At 51.5% G+C, this 22024-nt stretch overlaps 3 protein-coding genes across 3 annotated transcripts in view; 1 reads left to right on the forward strand and 2 right to left on the reverse strand.

Moving 5' to 3' along the window:
- Gps2 (G protein pathway suppressor 2) overlaps positions 1–22024 on the forward strand; it is a 177628-nt gene that overhangs the window by 35833 nt on the left and 119771 nt on the right. The gene's annotated exons all lie outside the window — the stretch shown is intronic.
- On the reverse strand, positions 2746–15544 carry Chrnb1 (cholinergic receptor nicotinic beta 1 subunit). The gene is made up of 11 exons (XM_051167462.1): positions 15420–15544; positions 15191–15330; positions 14596–14640; positions 13449–13558; positions 13101–13209; positions 12709–12856; positions 11929–12138; positions 5443–5666; positions 3672–3844; positions 3212–3359; positions 2746–2918 (listed from the first exon to the last, which is right to left on the reverse strand). The coding sequence occupies exons 1-11, from the start codon at positions 15475–15477 to the stop codon at positions 2778–2780; spliced, it is 1506 nt and encodes a 501-aa protein (XP_051023419.1). The 5' UTR covers positions 15478–15544; the 3' UTR covers positions 2746–2777.
- On the reverse strand, positions 17710–21961 carry Fgf11 (fibroblast growth factor 11). Its single transcript, XM_051167476.1, has 5 exons — positions 21211–21961; positions 19472–19582; positions 19179–19282; positions 18387–18585; positions 17710–18106 (listed from the first exon to the last, which is right to left on the reverse strand). The coding sequence occupies exons 1-5, from the start codon at positions 21401–21403 to the stop codon at positions 18036–18038; spliced, it is 678 nt and encodes a 225-aa protein (XP_051023433.1). The 5' UTR covers positions 21404–21961; the 3' UTR covers positions 17710–18035.

The raw sequence follows: 22024 nt of genomic DNA on the forward strand, positions 1-22024 counted from the left end.
GGGTTATGGAGGAACGTGGCTAAGGCCGGTTAGGTGGACGGGAGCTTGTGTGGTATAAGTACCCTGACCAGAGTGGACGGCCACTAATAAGCTCTGGCAAGTTGCTGTCAACAACAGTGTTGGGTATAGTGCCACTGTAGATTTTAAAAATGTTTTCAAGAGAAGCCAGAAATCCAAATGTCTGTGAAATACACAAATTTTAAAGGTACCAAGCTTCAAATACGTTTTTCCTTTAATTTTATGTGTATGAGTGCTTTGCTTGTATGTAGGTCTGTGTACCCACATGTGTACAGTGCCAGAAGAGGCCAGAAAGTATTGGATCCCCTGGGACTGGAGTGACACATGTGGGTGCTGGGAATCAACCCCTGGTCCTCTAGATCAGACAATGCTCTTAACCTTAGAATCTTCTCTCTCCAGCCCTTAATTCAAAATTAAAATTACACACCTTTAACCCCAGCACCCAGGAAACAGAACCCAGTAGAGTTTGAGGCCAACCTGGTCTACATAACAAGTTGCAAGCTAGCCAGGGCTACATAGTGAGACCCTATCTCACAAACAAACAACTGGCATGGTAGTGTGTGCCTGTAATCCCAGTTAGTTCAAAGGCAAGAGGATTGAAATTTTGAGTCTGTGCTGGGGACTTACAAAGACCCTGTTTCTAAAACAAGAACAAACAAAAAGCCAGGCTTAGGGATCCCAGTGTGTGAGAGAGGCAGAAGGATCAATCAGGAGTTCAGGTTCTCCTGAGCTTTGTAGTGAGTTCAGTCAGCCTGGACTGCATGAGACCCCGTCTCAGGAAAACCCAAAACTTAAAGCTGTGCATAGTGCTGACCAACTGTGACCCCAGCATTGAGAGGCAGAGGCAAAGGGAGGGTTGCTGAGAGTTCAAGGCCGGCCTGGGCTGTAATATCAAGTCTGACTTTTTTTGAGACAGGGTTTCTCTGTGTAGCCCTGGCTGTCCTGGAACAAGCTCTGTAGACCAGGCTCACCTCGAACTCACAGAGATCCACCCGCCTCTGCCTCCCTAGTGCTGAGCTTGAAGGTGTGCGCCACCACTGCCTGGCCAAGACTCTGTTTTAAGCAATAGTAACAAAACCATGAAATTAAAAATGAAAGAAAAGTATACAAAGTGAGTCCAGGACAGCCACGGTTACACAGAGAAAAGCTGCCTCAGAGAGAGGGACAAGGGGCGGGGGGTATGGAGAGAGAGAGAGAGAGAGAGAACCAAAAATGAAGGAAACTAGGGTTGGTAAACAGCACAGGGCACGGCCCTTGCCTACTGCTTGCAACATCCTGGGTTCAATTCCAACTACTCTAAAACGAACCAATAAATGCTGTGCAAATCTAGCAACTAAAGGAAAACAGCAGTTTGAAAGTTCTGATCCATGCTGTTTGGGATTGTCTATGGGCACACACCACTATCTGCTTCATTTTACAGATACAGAAACAGATTGAGTCATTTAGTAGTCTGTGTGCCCAAGTTAGAAGGCAAATAAGGTTGTCTGTGTGAGACAAAGGCTCACGCCATAGCTTAGTCCACAGCTGTCCTGCCTCAGCCTGCCAGTGCTGGGACGCCATGCCTGGCTTGAATGAGATCTCTCTGTCCCTCTCTCTCAGTCTCTGTCTGTCTCTGTCTTGTCTCTTTCTGTGTGTGTGTGTCTCTCTGTGTGTCTCTCTGTCTTTCTGTGTGTCTGTCTCTGTCTCCCTTCTCTCTCTCTGTCCCTCTCTGTCTTTCTGTCCCTCTCTGTCTTTCTGTCTCTGTGTGTGTGTGTGTGTGTCTGTCTGTCTGTCTCTGTCTCTCTCTCTCTCTCTCTGACCTCTTATAGTCTAGTCTTGAATTCAATATCTAGCAGAGGTTGGCCTTGAACTTGTAACAGTCTTCCCGCCTCTGTCTTCAAAGTTCTGGAAATTCACCACCACTTCCTGGGTTATTATTATTCTTTTAATGTTTCTTTACTACAAATGCAGACTTTTTAGGAAAAAATTTTTTCAGTCTAAAGGTGGTAATCATTACAAAAATAAATTATAGAAATTTAAAAACAGACAAAAATGATTAATCACAACATGCAATTGTAGGCAGTATTATTTTATATGTTTCCTTCCAGATTTTCCCCGCTTCTGTTGGAGATTCAACAAATGTTAAGACCTTATGGGATAGGACCTGTACACACAGCTGGGGATATTTTCTGTCCTCAGAAGGCTTACAATCTACTCGCTTATGAATCTATTTTATTAGAGAGCTAAGCTGTGATATTAAGTGTAGCCTCAAGAATAGAAATCCAAATTTGCTGGCTCACCAGGCTTGTAATCCCAACATTTGGTAAGCCAAGGAAGTAATATTGCTGGGAATTTGAGGCCAGCCTGGACCACACAATTCCAGGCTAGCCTGGGCCAGAGAGAGAGATTCTGTCTCAAAAACAACAACAGCTCAGAAGAACAAAAACCCTAAATAATAAGTAGAAGGACATTTCAGGTGCTACTTTAACACCTTCCCAGAAACGAGACTCTAGCCGCGCGTGGTGGCGCACGCCTTCAATCCCAGCACTCGGGAGGCAGAGGCAGGGGGATCGCTGTGAGTTCGAGGCCAGCCTGGTCTACAAAGTGAGTCTAGGACAGCCAAGGCTACACAGAGAAACCCTGTCTCAAAAAACAAGAAACAACAACAACAAAAATAAAGAAAAAAATAAAACAAACCAGAAACTAGACTCTTACAGGAGTCAAGTGCCATACGGCCGGAGAGTACCTGCAACTCTTGGCAAAAAATGGCCCTCTGGTCCTCAAGAAAAAGGTTCAGTAGGGGGCAGGTGGTACGAGGCATCTAAGAAAATGACTAGGGTCCCGACGCTTGTGAAAACGATGAACGTCCACAGGAAGAGACGGTCCACAACCATGGCCACGAACTGCCAGTCCTCCTTCAGCTGAGGGTCGGCAGGAAAAAGAGAAAAAGAAGAGCTCCGGGTTCAGAGACCTGGAAGGCCCACCCACTGCAGTTTTCCGCCAAGCTCTTGCCACTTGGAATCCAAGAAAAAGGCAAGTAGCGCAGACCCCAGACCCCAGCTAGATACTAAATAGTCAGTCGGCGAGCAGGGGGAGGGACAAAAGCAAGCACGCTTCCAATCAGGAACGGAAGCGCTGCTGAGGGCGGGGCTTGAGGCTGGGTGGGTGGAGCCAAGGCCGCCCAGCCCGAGGGGGTCCGCTGCGCTGCACTTACTGCATCGTGGTCCTCCTGTTCCTGCAGCTGTCGCGCCATGTAGCTGATGGAAGAAATGACCTCACGTAGCTCCTGAGGCAGACCTACAGCCCGGGTTGGGCCATCGATAAATCGTCGCAGGTCCGGGGCAGATGATTCAGGCTGAAACCTGTATGGGAAGGGACTGTTTGACCACACACTGGGTTCAAGGAGAGCTAGCGGTTCCTGTACCCTGTTCCAGCTGCCTCCTCCAACGACCTGTAGTCCTCACAACCTGAGTGAGTCCTTCTGGATTCCCCCGGCAGCACTGACCTTTCCAGACCTTTGCAGGCTCTTAAAGCTTTAAAATGCCACCTTCGAGCGCCACAAGCGGCGGCAGGGCTACTACAACTCCCATGATGCTAGACCACACTATCTTCCGCTGGCTTTTCGGGAGCTGTAGTTCTCCCTTGCCCAAGTGACTGATGGGTCTAGTTCTCACCTGTTAAGTTTAGGGAAAAGAAAATCATTTGGAGGCTTCCGGATGAAATATTCATCAGTCCCTCGGCCCCAGCCACTTCTTGGAGAAAAAGAGTGTTGTGGTTCCGGCAGCTGGTCCCTCTCGGGTTTGGGCCTCTTCAGACCCAGGTATGGAGGGAGCTTGTGAAGGAAGATCTGTAGAGTAGAAGCGACATATTACAGAGGGCTCTTTTTTTTTTTTTTTTTTTTTTTTTTTTTTAATTTAATTTCCAAGACAGGGTTTCTCTGTGTAGCCTTGGCCATCCTGGACTCGCTTTGAAGACCAGGCTGGACTCGAACTCACAGCAATCTGCCTGCCTCTGCCTCCCGAGTGCCTCCAGCCTCCAGACTTGGAGAAGGCTCTAGTGCTTTCAGACCATAAGGAAAGCAGCTATCTATTCCTGCACCAAGTGTCCATTCCAGTGCGTGTGCACTCACAGCCCCACTGAGCTACACTGACAGAACAGCAACTGCACAGTTTAAGAGATTTTTAAAAATTGCCGGAGAGACGGCTTAGCGGTTAAGAGCACGGACTGCTCTTCCAGAGGACCCTGGTTTGGTTTCCATTACCGCATGGTGGCTCACAACCATCTCTAAGTCCAGTTGCAGGGCGTCTGATGCTCTCTGGCCTCCTCAGGCACCAGACACACATGTAGTGCACATATATACGTGTGTTTGTGTGTGTGCATATATATGTGTATTTGTGTGTGTGCATATGTGTGTGTGTGTGTGTGTGTGTGTATGCCCTTTAAAAGTTCTTTTAGAGCTAGGCGTGGTGACACCTTTAATCCCAGCACTCGGGAGGTAGAGGCAGGGGGATCGCTGTGAGTTCGAGGTCAGCCTGGTCTACAAAGTGAGTCCAGGACAGTCAAGGCTAACACAGAGAGACTCTGTCTAAAAAAAAAAAAAGTTCTTTTAGGCCAGGCATGGTGGCTCACACCTGCAATCCCAATCCCAGCACTTGGGAGGGGGAGGCAGGTGGATCTCTCAGTATGAGGCTAGCCTGGTCTACAGAGCAAGTTCCAGGACAACCAGGGCTACACATAGAAGCCCTGTCTCAGGAAGGTTCTTTAATGGCCTGGGAGGCATCCCAAAAAATTGAGGGCCCAACGTGTTCTACCCTGATGGCCGCAGCCCTGAGAATGTTTCCTTCGGCTTCTAAATGAGCTGATTGGATGAAGAGCTATTGTATTATGGGATGATGAGGACGGAGAGGGAGAGTACGGTGTGTAACGCTTCGACGCCCAGCAGGCTCAGCCTTCCACACCATGCCAGCTGTAGCTGTCCCTACAGTGTGAAAGTCAAACCCAGGTTGGCGGAAGGCGGGTGCGGCACAAAACCAAACGCAAGGATCTTTTTCATCTTTCCTTTAAAACAAAACAAAACAAAACTTGCCGGGCGTGGTGGCGCACGCCTTTAATCCCAGCACTCGGGAGGCAGAGGCAGGCGGATCGCTGTGAGTTCAAGGCCAGCCTGGTCTACAAAGCGAGTCCAGGACAGCCAAGGCTACACAGAGAAACCCTGTCTCGAAAAACCAAAAAAACAAAACAAAACAAAACAAAACAAAACAAAACTCATTCTGCCATATGCAGACAGGACCTTACCACATAACCCAGGCTAGCCTTAACCTTACCACATAGCCCAGGCTGGCCTCAACCTTACCATGTAGCCCAGGCTAGCCTCACCCTTTCCCACACCTGGTTGGTTGTAAGATCAGGAGTTAAGACAGGTCGGAAGGGGAAGATCTGTCTTACCTGGCGGACCCAGAAGGGCATTTGGTGGGTGTGGGGCGAGCGGTGGTGCAAGTTGAGGACCACGACGCTCAGGATGACCGAGAAGGTGACGAGGATCATGGTGAACATGAGATACTTGATGATGATGGGGACGGCAAGCGACGTCTCGGGCACTTTGTCCGCCAGCAGGAGCAGGAACACAGTGAGGGTCAGCAAGGCAAAGATGGAGAGCCCCATCTTCTCCCCTTGAAAGGTAGAGCGGACAGACAGCCGGTGGAGTCACCTCTCTCTCTCTCTCTCTCTCTCTCTCTCTCTCTCTCTCTCTCTCTCTCTCTCTCTCTCTCTCTCATTTTTTGGTTTGTCCAGACAAGGTCTGGTGCATGAGGCCCTGGATTCAGTTCTCAGTACCAGAAATGCTTTAAAAAGGAGGTTGGGATATAGCTACCATTATGTTACTGACATATAGAGCAAATCAGGCCTAGTCAGCATCACACCAATTCCAGCACTTTGGTGGTAGAGGCAGGAGGATCGGGAGTTCAATGCTAGCTAGCTTCAACTACATACTGAGCTCAAGGCTAGCCTGGGCTACATGAAATTCTGTCTCAAGATGAGATACACACACACACACACAGGCACACATACACGCACACACACGCACACACTCACACACACGAGCATGCGCACGCACACACATACACAGGCATGCACAGGCTGCTGTTACTAGGTCTATAAGCATTTTTGGTCAGCTTCTTAACTGATCCTCTTGACTCTGTTTGCTTTCTCCCTGTTTTTGTTTTCAAAAGTTATTTTTATTAACGTGTGCGCGTACATGTGTGTGCTGTATATAATCTCTCCGGGGGCGGGGGCGAGGCAGAAGTTGATATGTGTCTTCTGCCATCATCCTCCACTTATTTTTTGAGACAGGGTCTTTCACTGGACTTGAGGCTCACCAACTGGCTAGGCAGCCCAATCAGTTCTAGGGACTCCCTGACTCAGCTGCCCCGCCCCCACGCTGGAGTTATATGTGGGAGCTACCTGTCACTTTACATATATATGAAAGGGTCTCACTATGTAGCCTTGGCTGGTGTGGCACTCACTACACAGACCAGATTTAAATTAGCCTTGAATTTAGAGATCCACTTACCTCTGCTTAGTGGCGGGTCTGTAGTGTAGGGGAGCTGGGATTAAGGGCACGTGTCCCTGCACTTGGCTTCGGTGGGGCATCTTAAAGTGCAATGGTATTTCACCCAAAGAAGTACCTTTTTGTATTTCAAGATTTATAATTTTCTGTATTGCTCAGGTTGCTCTTGAATTCCGGGCTCTAGTGCTGGGGTTAAGGGCTTGCGCCACCACACTTTTCGTATTCTTCTTTTTCAGACTTTACATTGTGGGCAGGCTGGCCTGGAACTTGTTGGCTATATGTATTTTCCAGACTGGCCTCAAACTTAAGGCCATCCCCCTGCTTCAGCCTCCCAAGTATTATGGGATTGTGGGTGTGCGCCACCATGCCTATCTTCCCTAATTTTAAAACATTATTTTTATTTTATGTGCATTGGTGTTTTGCCTGCACACATGTCTGTGTGAGGGTGTGAGACGGAGCCCCTGGAACTGAAGTTACAGACAGTGGTGAGGTGCCATGTGGGTGCTGGGAATTGAATCTGGGGTTCTCTGGAAGAGCAGCCAGTGCTCTAAACCACTGAGCCATCTCTGTGGTCTCACTTCTCTCATTTTTTAACCTCCCTATCTTGTGACTGGAGATGACAATCTCTCACTTGAAGGGCCTGGTGCCTGCTATCTCCTCTGCCTGGCATGCTCTGCCAGAGACCTGAGGGCTATTCTCTACCCCTTAAAGCCAAATGCTCCCTTTTCATTGAGGCATCTGTTGGCACCGAATTGTATTCACTTTTTATTTTTTACTATAGTTGAGTTACTCTGTGTACAAGTGTGTGCACACATGTGCGTATGCACACATATGTGCATATATGGGAGAGCAGGAGCCATGGCCCATGAATGGATGTCGGAGGACAGTTTTCAAGAGCCACTTCTCTTCTTCCAGGGTGTGAGAGATCAAAGTCAAGTCACCAGGCTTAGCAGCAAGTACCTTTACTTGCTGAGCCAGGCTAAATTCACTGAGAGTTACTTCCTTCTGCCTCCCGAGTGATGGGATTACTACCCAGTTTTACTACCCAATTTTTATTTATTTGCTTATTTATTCACTCATTCACTCATCTTTCTTCTCTGGGGCTAAGGACCAAACCCAGCAATGCTGTTTCAATGCTGAGGCTGAGGATGTGTTTCGGTTGGCAGAGTGCTTCCTTAGCACACAGGGAGCTCTAGCTACAATCCCCAGCACCCCATAAATTTCTGTGCTATTGCATGGCTGGGTTCCAGAGCTCCTGAGACAGAGGCAGGAGGATCAGGCGTTAGAAGGTTATCTTAGCCATGTAGTAAGTTGGGGTCACCTGGGATACATCAGACCCTGTAATGAAAAAGCTACAAAGCCCTTGGTCCCGTTCTCATTTGATGTTTTTGTTTGGATCACATTCTAAGTTATTTTAGGGGGTTGTGTTTGTAAGCATGTATGTATGTGTGTTGGCACAAATGCCATGGCATAGATGGCCTGTAAGAATCCATTCTTTCGGGCTGGAGAGGTGGCTCAGAAGTTAAGAGCACAGGCTGCTCTTCCAAAGGTTCTAAGTTCTATTCCCAGCAACCACATGGTGGCTCACAACCATCTATAATGAGATCTGGTGCCCTCTTCTGGCGTGCAGGTGTACATGCAGGCAGAGCACTGTATACACAATAATAAATACACCTTTTTTTAAAAATCCATTCTCAAGCCGGGCAGTGGTGGCACATGCCTTTAACTCGGGAGGCAGAGGCAGGTGGATCGCTGTGAGTTCAAGGCCAGCTTGGTCTACAATGCGAGTCCAGGACAGCCAAGGCTACACAGAGAAACCCTGTCTCGAAAAACCAAACCAAACCAAACCAAAACAAAAAATCCATTCTCCCCTTCCTGTTGGGTTAGGCTCCAGGGATCAAACTCGGGTTGTCAGACTTGGCAGCCTTAACTAGTTGAGCCATCTCTGCAGCTTTGTTTGATTTTTTGGGACCAGAAGTCACATATCTCAGGCTGGTCTTGAGCTCACTAAGCAGAGGATGACCTTAAACTTCTGCTCCTCCTGTCTTCACTCCCATCCCAAATGCTAGGATTACAGGGCTTTGCTACTGTGTCTAGTTTATTCTGTGATACGGCCAAAGGCTTCATGCACAACAAACTCTCTCCCATATCAGCTACCTCCCCAGCCCTTTTCTGAGACAGAATCTCACTTTGTAGCTGAGAGTGACCTGCAACTCCCTATGTAGCCTAGGCTAGCCTACAACTCTTGACTCACTTGTCTCTGAGTGCTGGCATTACAGGAGTCCACCCCCATTTTAATCTTCCCAAATCTCTTCCTATTTAATCTCCTCTTTAGAGTCTAGAAACTGGGTGTGGTGGCACACACCTTTAATGCCAGTACTCAGGATACAGAGGCAGGCAGATCTCTGAGTTAAAGGCCAGCCTGGTCTACCAACTGAGCTCCAGGACTACACTGAGGAACCACATCTTGAAAAACAAAACAAGCCGGGTTTGGTGGTGCACGCCTTTAATCCCAGTCCTTGGGAGGCAGAGGCAGGCGGATCGCTGTGAGTTCAAGGCCAGCCTGGTCTACAAAGTGAGTAGAGTCCAGGATAGCCAAGGCTACACAGAGAGACTCTATCTCAAAACAAACAAACAAACAAAAACGCACAAATAACTTATTTTTTCCTAATATATGATGGTAGACATCAGTTTTTTGGTTGACTTGCCCACTGGAATATATACCCACGAGGTCAGTGATTTTATTTGCTTGTTTGTGTGTTTATGGGTGGGTTCTGGAGACTGACTTCAGGGCTTTGTGCATGCATATAAGGTAAACAGTCTGCCAACTAAACTATCCCTCCCCGCCCCACCCCCACCCCACCAGTGCTGGGGTAAAATCCAGGGCTTCGTGGATGGCGGACCAGCCCCTGCCACACCTGCTCTAGCGCTCTGCCATTGAGCTACATTCCTAATCCAATTTTATTGTTATTTTTGTTTCCTGGTACATTTTCAGTGCCTGGCATATCACAGAAATTCCCCAGGCACAGCTGCATGAACGAATAGACCAGTTCTGTAGCTTTTTCACAAGAACAATATAGCAATTTGAAGAATCTAAAAATAAAACAGTATACAAAAGTGGCTGATTCTTCCTGTGTCATACAAGGGACCTTACAGACTTCATGAAAGGTACTGAAATAAATAAGCTATACAGTTCACTCTATTTTGGTCCTGTAATAGTAGGTTCCAAGATTGGCCTGTTCTGGGAGGAAGTGATTGTACTTGTAAGGTTCTTTTTTCTTTTTTAACACTGTGTGTGTGTGTGTGTGTGTGTGTGTGTGTGCGCGCGCGCGTGCGCGTGTGTGTTTGGTGTGTGTTCACAGCCTATCACAGAGCACCTAGAAAGTCCAAGAACAACCTGAGGCTTCCATATCAACCTCAGCCCCTCAAGCTTAGGAGCAAGCATCTTTCCCACTGAGCCATCAGACAGGACCTGGACGTAAGTGCTTGAACTGCGTCTCCCCCGCTTTCCGGATGGAGGACTGATGCCAGAGATAAGGAAAACACATGGGCTTGCTTATTATCTGTCTTCGTATTTGCTGACTTTGTTCTTTTGGAGACAGACTCTTTCCTACGAAGCTTGAGGTGACCTCATACTCATTGGCCTCAAACTCTTGGCAATTCTCCTGCCTCAGCCTTCCAAATGCAGGGAGGAAAACATGTTTTGAATACTGGCGGTAATGACCTGTTGTACAGATGAATTCTCTCTCTCAGCCTCTTTACCTTCTCTACAAAGGGAAACGACAGGTTGGCACTTATCTGATAGGCTACTGTGAAGATAAGAATTTACACATATAGTTCAATTGTTATCTCCTTACATCAACTGCTCAAAAGCAGCTTTTTGAAAAAGCACATTTACGTAGTTCCAACTAGGTACCAGGTATGGTTTTATTAACCCAGTAAATCTTCAAAATAAATTCTGTGCAGGAGGGACAGTGACTGTCCCATTTCCAGATCAGGAAACTCAGGCACATAGTTGTTATGACACTTGGCCAGGGTTTAGCCTTTTCCTGTATTGTACTTCCTTATAGAGAAGAGGTCACCTGCCATTTCCCAAGGAGACGGCCAGTGAAGGCACCAGCCCGTGCCTGGGAGGTGAGAGGAAGGTGGTTTCCTCGGAATGGGAAACAGAAAAGGAGATGTTCGCTTAGCCATCCATGTGGGGAGCTCCGTGAACGGGAGGCTTGGACTCTGAGGATATGTTCCTGCCTGAGGAGAAGCCATCAGCAGAGCTCGTGCAGAGCCTGTACTTGTGTCTAATTGTGCTTGGGGGTGGGGCGGGGACCTGGGATTCCTGATGTCCTGTCCTAAACCGGGAGGCTAGCGAGAGAGCTCAGTAGTTAAGAGCTCTTACTGCTTGTCAAAATAAGCTTCAGTTTGTCCATTTGACAGACCTCGGAAAGAGGAGCAGCACCTGAGGAGTTACCTCATCAGACTAGACTGTGGGCCTGTGTGGGGCATCTTCTTAATTGCCAACTGATACAGGAGAGCCCAGTCCACTATGGGCAGTGGTCCTGGGTTGTCTAAAGAAAGGAGCTGAGCAAACCAGAGAAAGCAAGCCGGTAAGCAGTGTTCTTTCATGGTCTGTGCTTCAAGTTTGTTTGTTTGTTTTTCGAGACAAGGTTTCTCTGTGTAGCCCTGGCTGTCCTGGACTCACGCTATAGACCAGGCTGGCCTTGAACTCACAGAGATCTGCCTGCTTCTGCCTCCCCAAGTGCTGGGATTAAAGGTGTGCGCCACCACCGCCCAGCTACTTTTCCCCATTTCTTTTTTGTTTTGTTTTGTTTAGTTTAGTTTTTCATTTTTTTGGTTTTGTTTTGTTTTGTTTTTGTTTTTCAAGACAGGGTTTCTCTGTGTAGCCTTGGCTGTCCTGGACTCGCTGTATAGACCAGGCTGGCCTCGAACTCACAGTGATCCACCTGCCTCTGCCTCCCGAGTGCTGGGATTACAGGCATGCGCCACCACGCCCGGCTGTGCCTCTGTTCTTACCTTGAGCCCCAGCCTTGGCTTCTCTCAGTGACCAACTGTGACTGTGAGCCAATAAAACCCTTTCCTCCCTTGCGTTTGGTCGGTCTCTTATCAAAGCTACAGAAAAGCAAACTAGGCAGCCGCTCTACCTGAGGGCGAGAGTTCAGATCTCAGTCTCTGTCTCAGGAGGCTCACAGACGCAAGGGGCACAATGCCCCATTTCTGACCTCCATGGGCATTTGTGAGTGCAAGAGGGCACACTCACACAGACCTTAAAAACGAAAACTAACCCGGAACTAAAGGTGAGAAGGAGGAAGCTGAGTCAGCGATGCGGAGAGCCGGCACCCCTGGCCGTTTACCTGCATCCGGTGGCAGGTAGAAGACAAAGATGGCCAGGAGAGTGATGAGGACACATGGGGCAATGACATTGACCAGGTAGAAGAGAGGCTTCCGTCGGATGATGAGGTAGAAGATGACTTCCTCACGGTGCCCCCCCTTTCCTCCTCTAGGGTCCCCTGGAAGTTGGACTAACCTAGCGGGTTGGTGGATAATCTCCCACTGGCCATTCTCTGGAGGAGGGGACAGAAGGGGATGCAATAAGTCAACACAAGTGTGGCAGCTGCCCCAGCCATGGCGCACCGCTAGGCAGGCTGCCCATAGCTGATAAACAAGCTTCACATATTTGTTTTGTTTTTCTGTTTGTTTTTAATATTATTTGTGTGTGTTCAGGTGCGCGAGTGTGTGTGTGTATGTGTGTGTGTACATGCCACAATATGAATTCTAAGGTTAGGGGACAACTTTTGGGAGTCCTCTCATCCCACACTGTAAGTTCCCGGGGTTAACATCTCAAGAGCTTCTACCACTGAGCCATCTCATTCCTATGTGCAGTGCAGTGCATGTGCTTTTTTTTTTTTCCTTTGTCTCCGAAACGTCGTCCAGGCTGGCCTTGAATGTACAGCAATACTCCTGCCAAGCCCACCCTCCTCCCCACCCCCAAGTGCTGGCACTAAAGGTGTGAGTCAACACCACGCTTGGCTTCAGTTCCCATGTTTGCAGCGTCCACAGTCACCCCCATGTTGCTGACCCCACTAGGTGAGGCCTGCTTATCAGCCTTGGGTGTGAGAACCACGCACACTCACCAATGAAGGTCCCTTCGTGGATGTGGATTTCCTGACGCTCCTGTCCGTCAGGCCCCAGGCCCGTCTTCAGGCTGACCTCAGAGCTGTCATAGCTGTAGGAGCTAAACACCATGGTGCAATTCTGCCAGTCGAAGGGGAAGTAGGTGACCTGAATGGAGGGAAAGACACTGGAGCTGCCAGAGAACCCGTAAGGACTAGGAAAGATTGGGAGGTCATTGGATCCAAAGGAGAAGGGGACCGACAGGGAAATGGCGGAGGACCACAGAGGAAGACAGAAAAGCAGAAAAAGTATGCAGGGCAATGGGAAGTCAGGGCAAAGGAGAGGCGAGGGAGGGTCTGGAGGGATCGGGAGTGTTGGGGAGGAAGCCAGAGAACAGACAAAGCGTGGGAACCTGGATGCTGCAGCTGCTGCGGTACAGGCCAGGGGGTTGCCAGCGCACAGAGCCCTCGAAGGTGACCACGACATTAATGTCTAGGGCAACGTCGAAATTTCCGTCATTGCTGCAGGAAAGAGTTCTCTTCACGTGGGATCAGGGCCTGTCCTCCGGAGGACACGCCCCGCCCACTCCCACGGCCCCGCCCCGCCCACCCCACGGCCCCGCCCCGCCCCGTCCACTCCCACGGTCCCGCCCCGCCCACCCCCCGGTCCCGCCCCCGCCCCGCCCCGCCCCGCCCACTCCCACGGCCCGCCCCGCCCACTCCCACGGCCCCGCCCCCGGAAGGCTCTGGGAAGACCCTACTTGTTGAGAAGCACCACATCCGGGAGCCAAACAGATTCAGCAGTGATGCCGAGAGAATCGATGCCATCGTGTTCCGCAGGGTCCCAGCTTAGCCTGTAGTCCGTCCACTCCTAAGAAAGCAGAGGCTAAAGGGCTGTTCAGGCTAGAAGCCAGGGAGAGGCTTGGGGTGTCTGGGAGGGTGCAAAGGGGAGCAGCTCAGGCCTGACCGGTGGCTCTGCCTTCCTTCTCTGGGATTTACATCTACTTCCGCACCACCACCCCGACCCCCTTTGCACTGAACTCTCTAAAACCGAGGGGCCTAGGGTGGGGATGGGGATGCTGGAGAGATGGCCCAGTGGTTAAGGGCACTGGCTGCTCTTCCAGAGGACCCAGATTCGATTCCCAGCACCTACATAGAAGTCACAACTATCTGTAACTCTTCTGGCTTCTGCGGGCACCAGACATGTGTGTAGTTCACAGACATATATGTAGGCAAAAGGCCCATCCACATGAAATAAAAAATAATTAAAAAGGGGCTGGAGAGATGGCTCAGAGGCTAAGAGCACTGGCTGGTCTTCCAGAGGTCCTGAGTTCAATTCCCAGCAAGCACATGGTGGCTCACAGCCATCTGTAATGAGATCTGGCGCCCGCCCCCTTCTGGCCTGTATAGATATCTATATCTATATTTAAAAAGAATAACTGAAGAGATTACCCTAGGGCATCCTCAACTACAGTGGTTTTCAAACTGCAGCTCACGACCACTTAAAGGATGGGAATTCAAATTAGTGACCCCCTCCCCAAATTTGTGGGATTTTTTTGTTTTTTGTTTGTTTGGTTTTTGGTTTATCGAGACGGGGTTTCTTTATGTTATCTTGGCCGTCCTGGACTCCCTTTGTAGACCAGGCTGTCCTTGAACTCACAGCGATCCACCTGCCTCTGCCTCCGGAGTGCTGGGATTAAAGGCGGGCGCCACCATGCCCGGCTCCCAAAACTTGAGTTTTAAATCACTGTTTATCGAAGCCCCTGCTTTGGTTATTATATATATGTGCTTTATTAAGTCATCGTGCTCCCCCCCCGCCAAATTTAACTGGGCTGAGCATTCCAGGAGATTAAGACAAAGGTGGGGGTGGGGGCGGGCGCCCTTCGCTAAGCCACGGGGTCTCCATACCAAGTCCAAGTACACCTTTGTGCTCATTTCTTCATCCTTCTCGTTCTAGAAGGGAAAAATTTAAAGGCATTAAGTGAAATGAAGTGGGAAGAAACGAGGTCTCAGCAGGTCACTTACTCCACAGAAATCCACTCCTGCCCTCTAACTCCATCTCACAGGAGTTGAGTGGCTATCAGCCTCAGAAACCAGACCTGATGCCTGCTTGCCTTGCTTTTATCTCCTGGTTAAATCACGGGCCACGCCCAGTGTCTAATCCACTCAACCCTGAGTCTCCGCCCAGGCTCCTTGGGCACCGGGCTCTGCTGGACTTTGCTAGAATCTTACGGAGCCCCGCCTCCAGGCCCTCCCACAGCCGGCCCTCCGGCCCTAACTCCGCCCACAAGGCGTGCTAGCAGATCAGTATTCTGGGCTTGTCGACAAAATATATAAATAATAAATAAAAGGTCACGCCCACGAACTCGCTCATTGGTCCGATTTTTTCACCCAATCGCCGCCGAAGGCCTGTCCATCTCTCTGCAGAGCCCGCCCCCAGCTGTCTAAAGCCACGCCCCCAGCCTGTCCTGCCCAGCGACCTCCACCCGCAGTGCGCGCTCACCAGGCTGATGAGCTGCGCCAGGGTGAGGCCAATGCTGACCCCCACGCGGTCTCCCACCTCCCGCGCCGGCCGCACGGAGCTGTCATAGCCCGAGAAAAGTTTCTTAAGAAGTTGGCCTTCGGCTTCCGACCCGCGGGCACCTGATGAAGGAATGCTCTAAGTGAGGCTCCGGGAGCCGGCTGCGACCATTGCGCCTGCTTCTGCCTCTTCGGGGCCCAAACTGACTTACCTGGGGCGAGGGGCGCCCCGAGCACCCCCAGAAGCAGCAGCAGCGCCCCTGAGGTCATGGCCCTGCCGCTTCGTTCAGGGAGTTCGTCCCGAGAGCGGCCCAGGCAGCCAGGACAAGGGAAGTGACGAGGCGCCCCAGGAATGTGCACCTGTTGTCGGGGGACTAGGCGCCAGCCCACCCGCCCCACCCTGCCCCGCCCTCGGGACTTGGTCCCGCCCGGAGCCAACTGCAGTAGCCCTCCACTCACAAATGATAACACTTGGGTTGTATAAATCATCTTTAATTAGAGAAAGCATGAAGTGGAGACCCAGTCCCCCTGAGAACAGAGTCGGGAGATGGGCGGAGCCTGAGCGGGGTTTGTGTGAGGGAGGGGGGGGCATATCTTGCAATGAGCCAGAAGTAATAGGGCCTGAGGAAAAGTGACCTGCTTTTGAGCACTAGCCCTCCCTTAGGACCGCCATAGTCGTTTTTTCCGCTAACATTCGCTACACTAGGAATCTACCCTCTTTTACTAGCGGCTCCCCAAGCCTTCGCCGGTTTCAGGTCCTTTTTGGGTACTTAAAACCCAGCTGAGGTTATAAGCTGTATTTAGTTAGAAGCTCTGGGGATATATGAGGTCTGGGAGCCCGAGAGGGCCCGCATTTCCTAGGCCTGGCCTGGGGCAGGGGTGGGGGCGGGGGGTGTGTCGTACATAAGTTGGATTTATTGCTGAGCTAGGGTCTCTTTGCTGGGAGGGAGAAGTCAAGGCCGTGTCTTATTTGTCCTTCTTCTTTCTTTTTTCTTTTTTTTTTTTTGTTTTGTTTGTTTTTTTTTTCGAGACAGGGTTTCTCTGTGTAGCCTTGGCCATCCTGGACTCACTTTGTAGACCAGGCTGGCCTCAAACTCACCGCGATCCGCCTGCCTCTGCCTCCCGAGTGCTGGGATTAAAGGCGTGCGCCACCACCGCCCGGCTTGTCCTTTTTCTTATTCTAGAGTTATTATCTATTGTTACAGACCTCAGCTTTCTGCTGTCTGAGGCAGGATCTCACATAGCTCGGGCTAGCCTTGAACTCACTATGTAGCCGAGGCTAGCCCTTTTACTCCCAGTTTTCCTTCCTCCACCTCACAGACGTACCACACCACACCATACCGAGCAAAGGACCTCAGCTTTAAAAGGGGCCTGGAAGGAATTCCTGCTGAGGTAGCTAAGTGTTCGCGTCTCCCTAAATCAGACACATGGGTTCAGCCGTATGGTGGCATTTTCCTCCTCTCAACTTCCTACTGTGAGCTAGGTACGGTCTTCCAGAATTCCTGTACCTCTCCCCAGTCTTGTTTCCCTGGCAGAACCCCAGCTGGAATGCGGAAACTAGAAACCATGTAAAAGTAGTTAGTATTCTAAAGGGAAGATTTTTGGAAAATTATGTAGGAAAAACAAACAAGAAGTGGTTCTTGATTCATTCAGTACTGATTAATAAGCTCGCTCTCTCTCTCTCTCTCTCTGTGTGTGTGTGTGTGTGTGTGTGTGTGTGTGTGTGTGTTGGTTTTTGAGACAAGGTTTTGCTATTATAGCCCAGGATGGCCCCCAATTCAAAAACCCTGACTCAGTCCCAGGTGCTGACTTACAGGCACGCACCACCAAGCACAGCTCAGAACCAATTAGTTCTTAATGAATCATGGCTGAGTTCTAGCATTCTTAAATCATTAGAGAAAGTGGAAGGGTTAGGGGTTTAGAACTTACTCCAGTACAATAATATGGCTATACAGGCCCTAGTTCCGTCCTGGAAAAAGGGACTAAGTGTCATGGTCTATGTTCTAGAGCTGAGATTGGGGGAGGGGGGGCAATGAGGGGAGGGGCAACTGGGGGAGGGGAATGGCTCCCGAAAGGTCTAGAACGCCATGCTCTAGTATTGGGTGTCTCTGGGATAAGGTGACCTGAGACTGGTTCTGACTCAGAGCAAGGCCAGTGGCTATGTGAGGAGGCTCGAGTTAGGAGTTAGGCCTCTTTTTTTTTTTTTTTTTTTAAACCAGGGGCGTCCATCTAGGAAAAGGATTGAACCCACACCTGGGTTCCAATACAGACCATAGGAATGGCCCTGGCTGGGGTGTTCAGCTGTATCAGAACCTTCCAGACCAAGGCAGAAAGTCGAGTGGGGAGAGAAGAAAATGAACCATGAGCATCGGTGGACCGACCTGGAAAGCTATGGCTTCAGGGCAAGGAAAAGAAGTGCATGGCTTCGGAAACCGGCTCAGTCGGGGTGGGAGAGTATTGGTCCCCTAGCTTTGCCAGTTTTGGAACACCCCCCACCCCCCCAGGGGCCATTTCAGGAAAACCCGAGGTTCTCTTAAGGGTAGGAGTTAGTGTGGAAAGAGAGAAGTGAACAGCCAGGATCGTTCCAGGCACCCCCATCTGAGAACCTCTCCTGGGCCCCAGGATCTGGGAGCGCAGCAGCAGCTCCAGAGGTCCCAGCCAGCCCCTAGGTGCCCTCGGGGTACAGCACCTGGTGAGGCCTGGCTGCTCAGGGCTTGTGTGTGGCAACAGGGTGAGAGCAGCAAGGCCCGGAGCGTGGCTAGGGGACAGGCTGTGGCGGTGGCTGGCTCACTGGAAGTGCAGGGAGCCTCCAGTCCAGGGACTAGATCTCAAGGGGCGGGGGGACTGGAGGGGGAGGTCTCAGGGACACTGTGGAGAGAAGGCTCCCGGTACATGGCCACTGTGAAGGGGAGAGAGAGAGGAGCAGGGAAGGAGAATTAGGCACACAAAGAGCCAGGGAGAACCAGAGATCTGAGGGGCCTCCCTTCCCTTACAATCACCCTTGAAGAACCCCAACCCGAAGGAAGAGAGCTCCCCAATTCCCCAAAGGCCAAAGCCTTTCAGTCTTGGCCCTGTCATCCCAGCATCTTGTTCAACATGTATGGCCTGAGCTCTGTGTGTATTCATTCAAGGTCAATACCCTCCCACATGACCCACCTTTTTCTAGAGCCCATACCCACCCTCCAGGAGCTTGGGCACAAAGTGGGCAGCCGCCTTGGTCTTCTTGACTCGGTTTCCCTTCATGACCCGGCCCTCCTTGTCCAGGCCTAAGTACCAGGCCCGGCCAGAACGACGCTGGCGGTAGAGGGCAGAGGCATACAGGACATAGTAATTCTCAAAGACGCACTCCTTAAAGCGACACTCTGCTGTGAAATGTGGCTGATGAGACAAAAGGGACAGAAGAGAGGCGTGGACACACACACACACACAGAGAGAGAGGAGGGGGGAGAGAGAGAGAGAGAGAGAGAGAGAGAGAGAGAGAGAGAGAGAGAGAGAGAGTTATATCACTGGCAGAAGGGAGCCCTTGAGAAGAGGCAGCAAGGTATAATCCATACATTTCTTTGGAAAGGAGGGCAGTACCTACTGAGTCCATGCAGAAACCAGAGCACCTGGTGGGCTACCCAGGGGCAGGAGCTAGACTTATAGAGGCACTGGAAATAAGATCCCCCTTCATTCCCGGCCCCTTACTATTTCCCATCCACAATAAAGGTAAGTTTAGAGGTGACAGGTCTAGAAGTGGGAGCCCTAATGGCTGAAGGGGCCAGGCATTCAAAGAGCGGGAGGCACTTAGGGGGAGCCGTGGTGGTGGAGATGGATACGCTCCTCTAGGGGAGGAGTTCTGGAGCAGGCAGTGGTCAGCCAAAAACAGGAAGGGTAGAGTCCTGGGTGCGAATCCCGTCTGTAGCGAAGGACAGCTCTATGCTGAGGGTGCGTGTCCCCAGTACCCAGGCCATTCAACCTTGTTGCCTTACCGAGCTGTACAACAGGCCCTCGGCATTCATAGCCATGTAGTGACCCAGCTTGGCACTCTGGATGGTAACCACGCGGAGACCCACAGGAATCAGGTTGAAGTGGGCTTAGGGAGTACAGAACAGGCATCAGTACCCAGGAGCCTCACCCCCATCCGGCTCCAGGTCCACCTCTTCCCTCGGGGCTCAGGAAGACAAACTGAAGGCAACAAAGCCTCAAGAGGTGCTAGGACTGTCATCTCCAATCGGTCCCCATCTCCCTGCTTCCCACCCAGCAAGCTGGCTTCCCCTCTCACTGAAGGAGCTGGTGTCCTCTGAGGTGCCCTGGATGCTCCCATCGGGATTCGCCTGGAGGTAGAAACCCTGGCGGCAGAACAGTTTGGTGACGATGCCTTTGAGCTGAGGCTCTGGAGAGAGAGACATTGATCTTTGAAAATGACATCTCTATTCCCAGATACATTCCTACACTTGGCGCGATCACAGGGAAGGAAGAGGAAATGAAAAGCGCCCCAGCCCTCTTACCCGAGCAAGCTCCCTTCCAGCTCCCTCTGATTCCTGAGGAAGCTGGGGGTGTGGGTCCCTTCCGCTTTCTCTAATCAAGAGCGTCAGCTTAATTTATTGAAATTTATTTAAATGGCTTAATTCCTTCTTCCCACCAGAGTTGGGGGATGGAGGTAGGAGAGAGAGAGACACATAAAAGGCAACGGACAGTGCCAGGGTTGCAGGGCAATGTGTTTGCAAATGTCGGGGTGACCAGCAAGGTGACCACAGGGAAGGGGCTCCCCCTCACAAGCAGGGGTAGGACTGGGCTTGACTGACGCTGACTCAGCACCTGCTGCTGCAGCTGCCGCTCGCTTTGGCGCGGGCCTTGCTTTGGCACAGCGCCGGCCTGTCTGACACTGACCCATCTGTCTGTCTGTCTGTCTGTCTCTCTGTCAGTCAGTCGGCTGGCTCACGAGGGTCCAGTTCTCCCTTAGGCTGAGGCTCTACCCTTCAACCAGGTAACTGGCCTAGGATGGGGGACATTTATACCACATGAAGGAAAAAGGAAGAGGGAACAGAGATGGAAAAGGCTTGGCTGCATCACGTGGGGACTGGATCCCACTCAGAGGGTGGGCTGCGGACTGTACCACTGCCTACTGTTGGTGGTGGGGGAGGAGGGCGCGAGGGGCTCCCCTAGGGTAACCGGCGGCAGCCTGGAGTGAGGCCAGAGGGACTCCCTAACTGTCGTACCTGGACGGGAATCACATACCAACCCTTATGCCTATCCCTTCCCGTGGCTTGCTCTCTGCCGATTTCCCTGTCCCCCTCCCCCCTTGTAAGTGGTACGACCGCCCCCCTCCCCAAGTCTCCGTGCAGGGCTACGGCCTGAACTGTGTGTGAGTTCCTATTGGCAGAGGGTCCCCCGAGCCTGTAGGACCGGATTTCGGAGTCACACAGGAGTAATGGGAGGGGTTGCCCAGCACCCTTCTCGAAGCGCAGGTCACAGAAGGAGGGCGTACGGAGGGGGCTGGTTGACGAGGTAGCTGCAAGGACACCCGGGGGAGAGCTGGAGAGATTGGCTCCCGGCCAGACTAGCTCGACCAGGAGGAACAGATCCAAAGCGTGGAGGGGCGGGAGAACCGGAGCGGGGGCGGGGCAGCCAGGGCTGCAGAAACCCTCGGGGTGACCCAAGCGTCCAGAACCCCCCAGGCCCTTCCGCTTCGGATGGAAAGAATCGCGAGAACCCGCACGTAGGCGAAGAACCGTGGGGGTGGGGAGTCCTGTGTTGAAGGGGGCAGACAAGAGCTGAGAAGCTTGGGCGCCAGGCTTAGCCCCTCAAATCTTCCCCCTGCCCTCGAAAGCAAGGAGACTCGGCAGTACCGGCAAAGAGGAAGGAAACTGAAGCATAGTCCCGTAGGTTTTGTCGCTCTGGCCCACCTCGTCCACTTTTGGGATACCTGCCCCCCGCCCCCAATCAGGCTACATTCTCCAGGGTCCCTGGCCTCAGGCAGAAGGACTTCCAGGCCGGAGACCCCGCCCTAGCCACACTCACCTGGGCCGCGGTCCTGTCGCGTGGGCCGCCCCCCGCACAGTCGCACCTTGGACAGCAGGATCAGGAGCTGCTTCTGGCAAAGAGACTTGGTGCCGCGGGGACACACGCGCCGCTGCGCCGACACCGGCCGGCTGCCCCCGGGCTCACGGACCTCCCGCTTCTGACGGATCAAGCTACTGGCCAACGCCGCCATAGCGCCCCGGGAGGAGACACCCCCAAACCAGCAGGTCCCGGAGCGCCCTGGGCTCCCCTGGAGAGGAGCCCTCTCACCAGGGCATGCTCAGGACCCAACCCACCGCCCCACCCGCAGGATCTGGGGCTAAACCCCAGACCCCTTCACGTCCCCCCACAACCACCAGCTCCCACCCTTAGGCCCTGCACTAGCTCCAGCAGCCTATGCGCTCCTCAGCTGTCCTCACCCATGAATTTTTGTCCCTTAATGAAAACTCTCCCCTTCCCTCCTTTCTGGCCTATGCCCCCATTTTCTTTATCCCCAAGTCAAGACCCTCCAATACTTCCAATATGTGTTCTCAGTATCCTCGGGGTTCTTTACACCCTATTTTGGGGCGCCACTCCTGCCCAGCCTACTCTTGTCATCTAAAGGGTGTGGGTTCTTAGTTTTGTGGACATTAGCTCACCCTGGGCTGCTGTCAATGTCACAGAGAAACCCAACCCTGATGTGGGTTTTTTACCCCCTTTGCTATACCCTAAATGGAGTGCATCTCTCACTTTCTTCAAATCCCACCCACTTAACACAAATAGGTCTCAATATCCAGCCTGTGTAGGTTCAATGAGAAAGGGTTCCCAGACCCTC

Source organism: Acomys russatus, chromosome 25 (assembly GCF_903995435.1).
Source record: "Acomys russatus chromosome 25, mAcoRus1.1, whole genome shotgun sequence".
NCBI lineage: Eukaryota > Metazoa > Chordata > Mammalia > Rodentia > Muridae > Acomys > Acomys russatus.

Bases quoted from the DNA above. Each gene is read 5' to 3' on its own strand.
- Chrnb1 (XM_051167462.1), bottom strand. From the start codon at position 15,477: ATGACCTCAGGGGCGCTGCTGCTGCTTCTGGGGGTGCTCGGGGCGCCC. The intron at 14,641-15,190 runs GTGAGCGCGCAC...TTTCCCTTCTAG, and splicing joins TGGCGCAGCTCATCAGCCTG to AACGAGAAGGATGAAGAAAT. The intron at 5,667-11,928 runs GTAAACGGCCAG...CTACCTTTCAAG, and splicing joins CTACCTGCCACCGGATGCAG to GGGAGAAGATGGGGCTCTCC.
- Fgf11 (XM_051167476.1), bottom strand. From the start codon at position 21,403: ATGGCGGCGTTGGCCAGTAGCTTGATCCGTCAGAAGCGGGAGGTCCGT. The intron at 19,283-19,471 runs GTGAGAGGGGAA...GTACTCCCTAAG, and splicing joins AGAGGACACCAGCTCCTTCA to CCCACTTCAACCTGATTCCT. The intron at 18,107-18,386 runs GTGGGTATGGGC...TCCCCTTCACAG, and splicing joins TGTGCCCAAGCTCCTGGAGG to TGGCCATGTACCGGGAGCCT.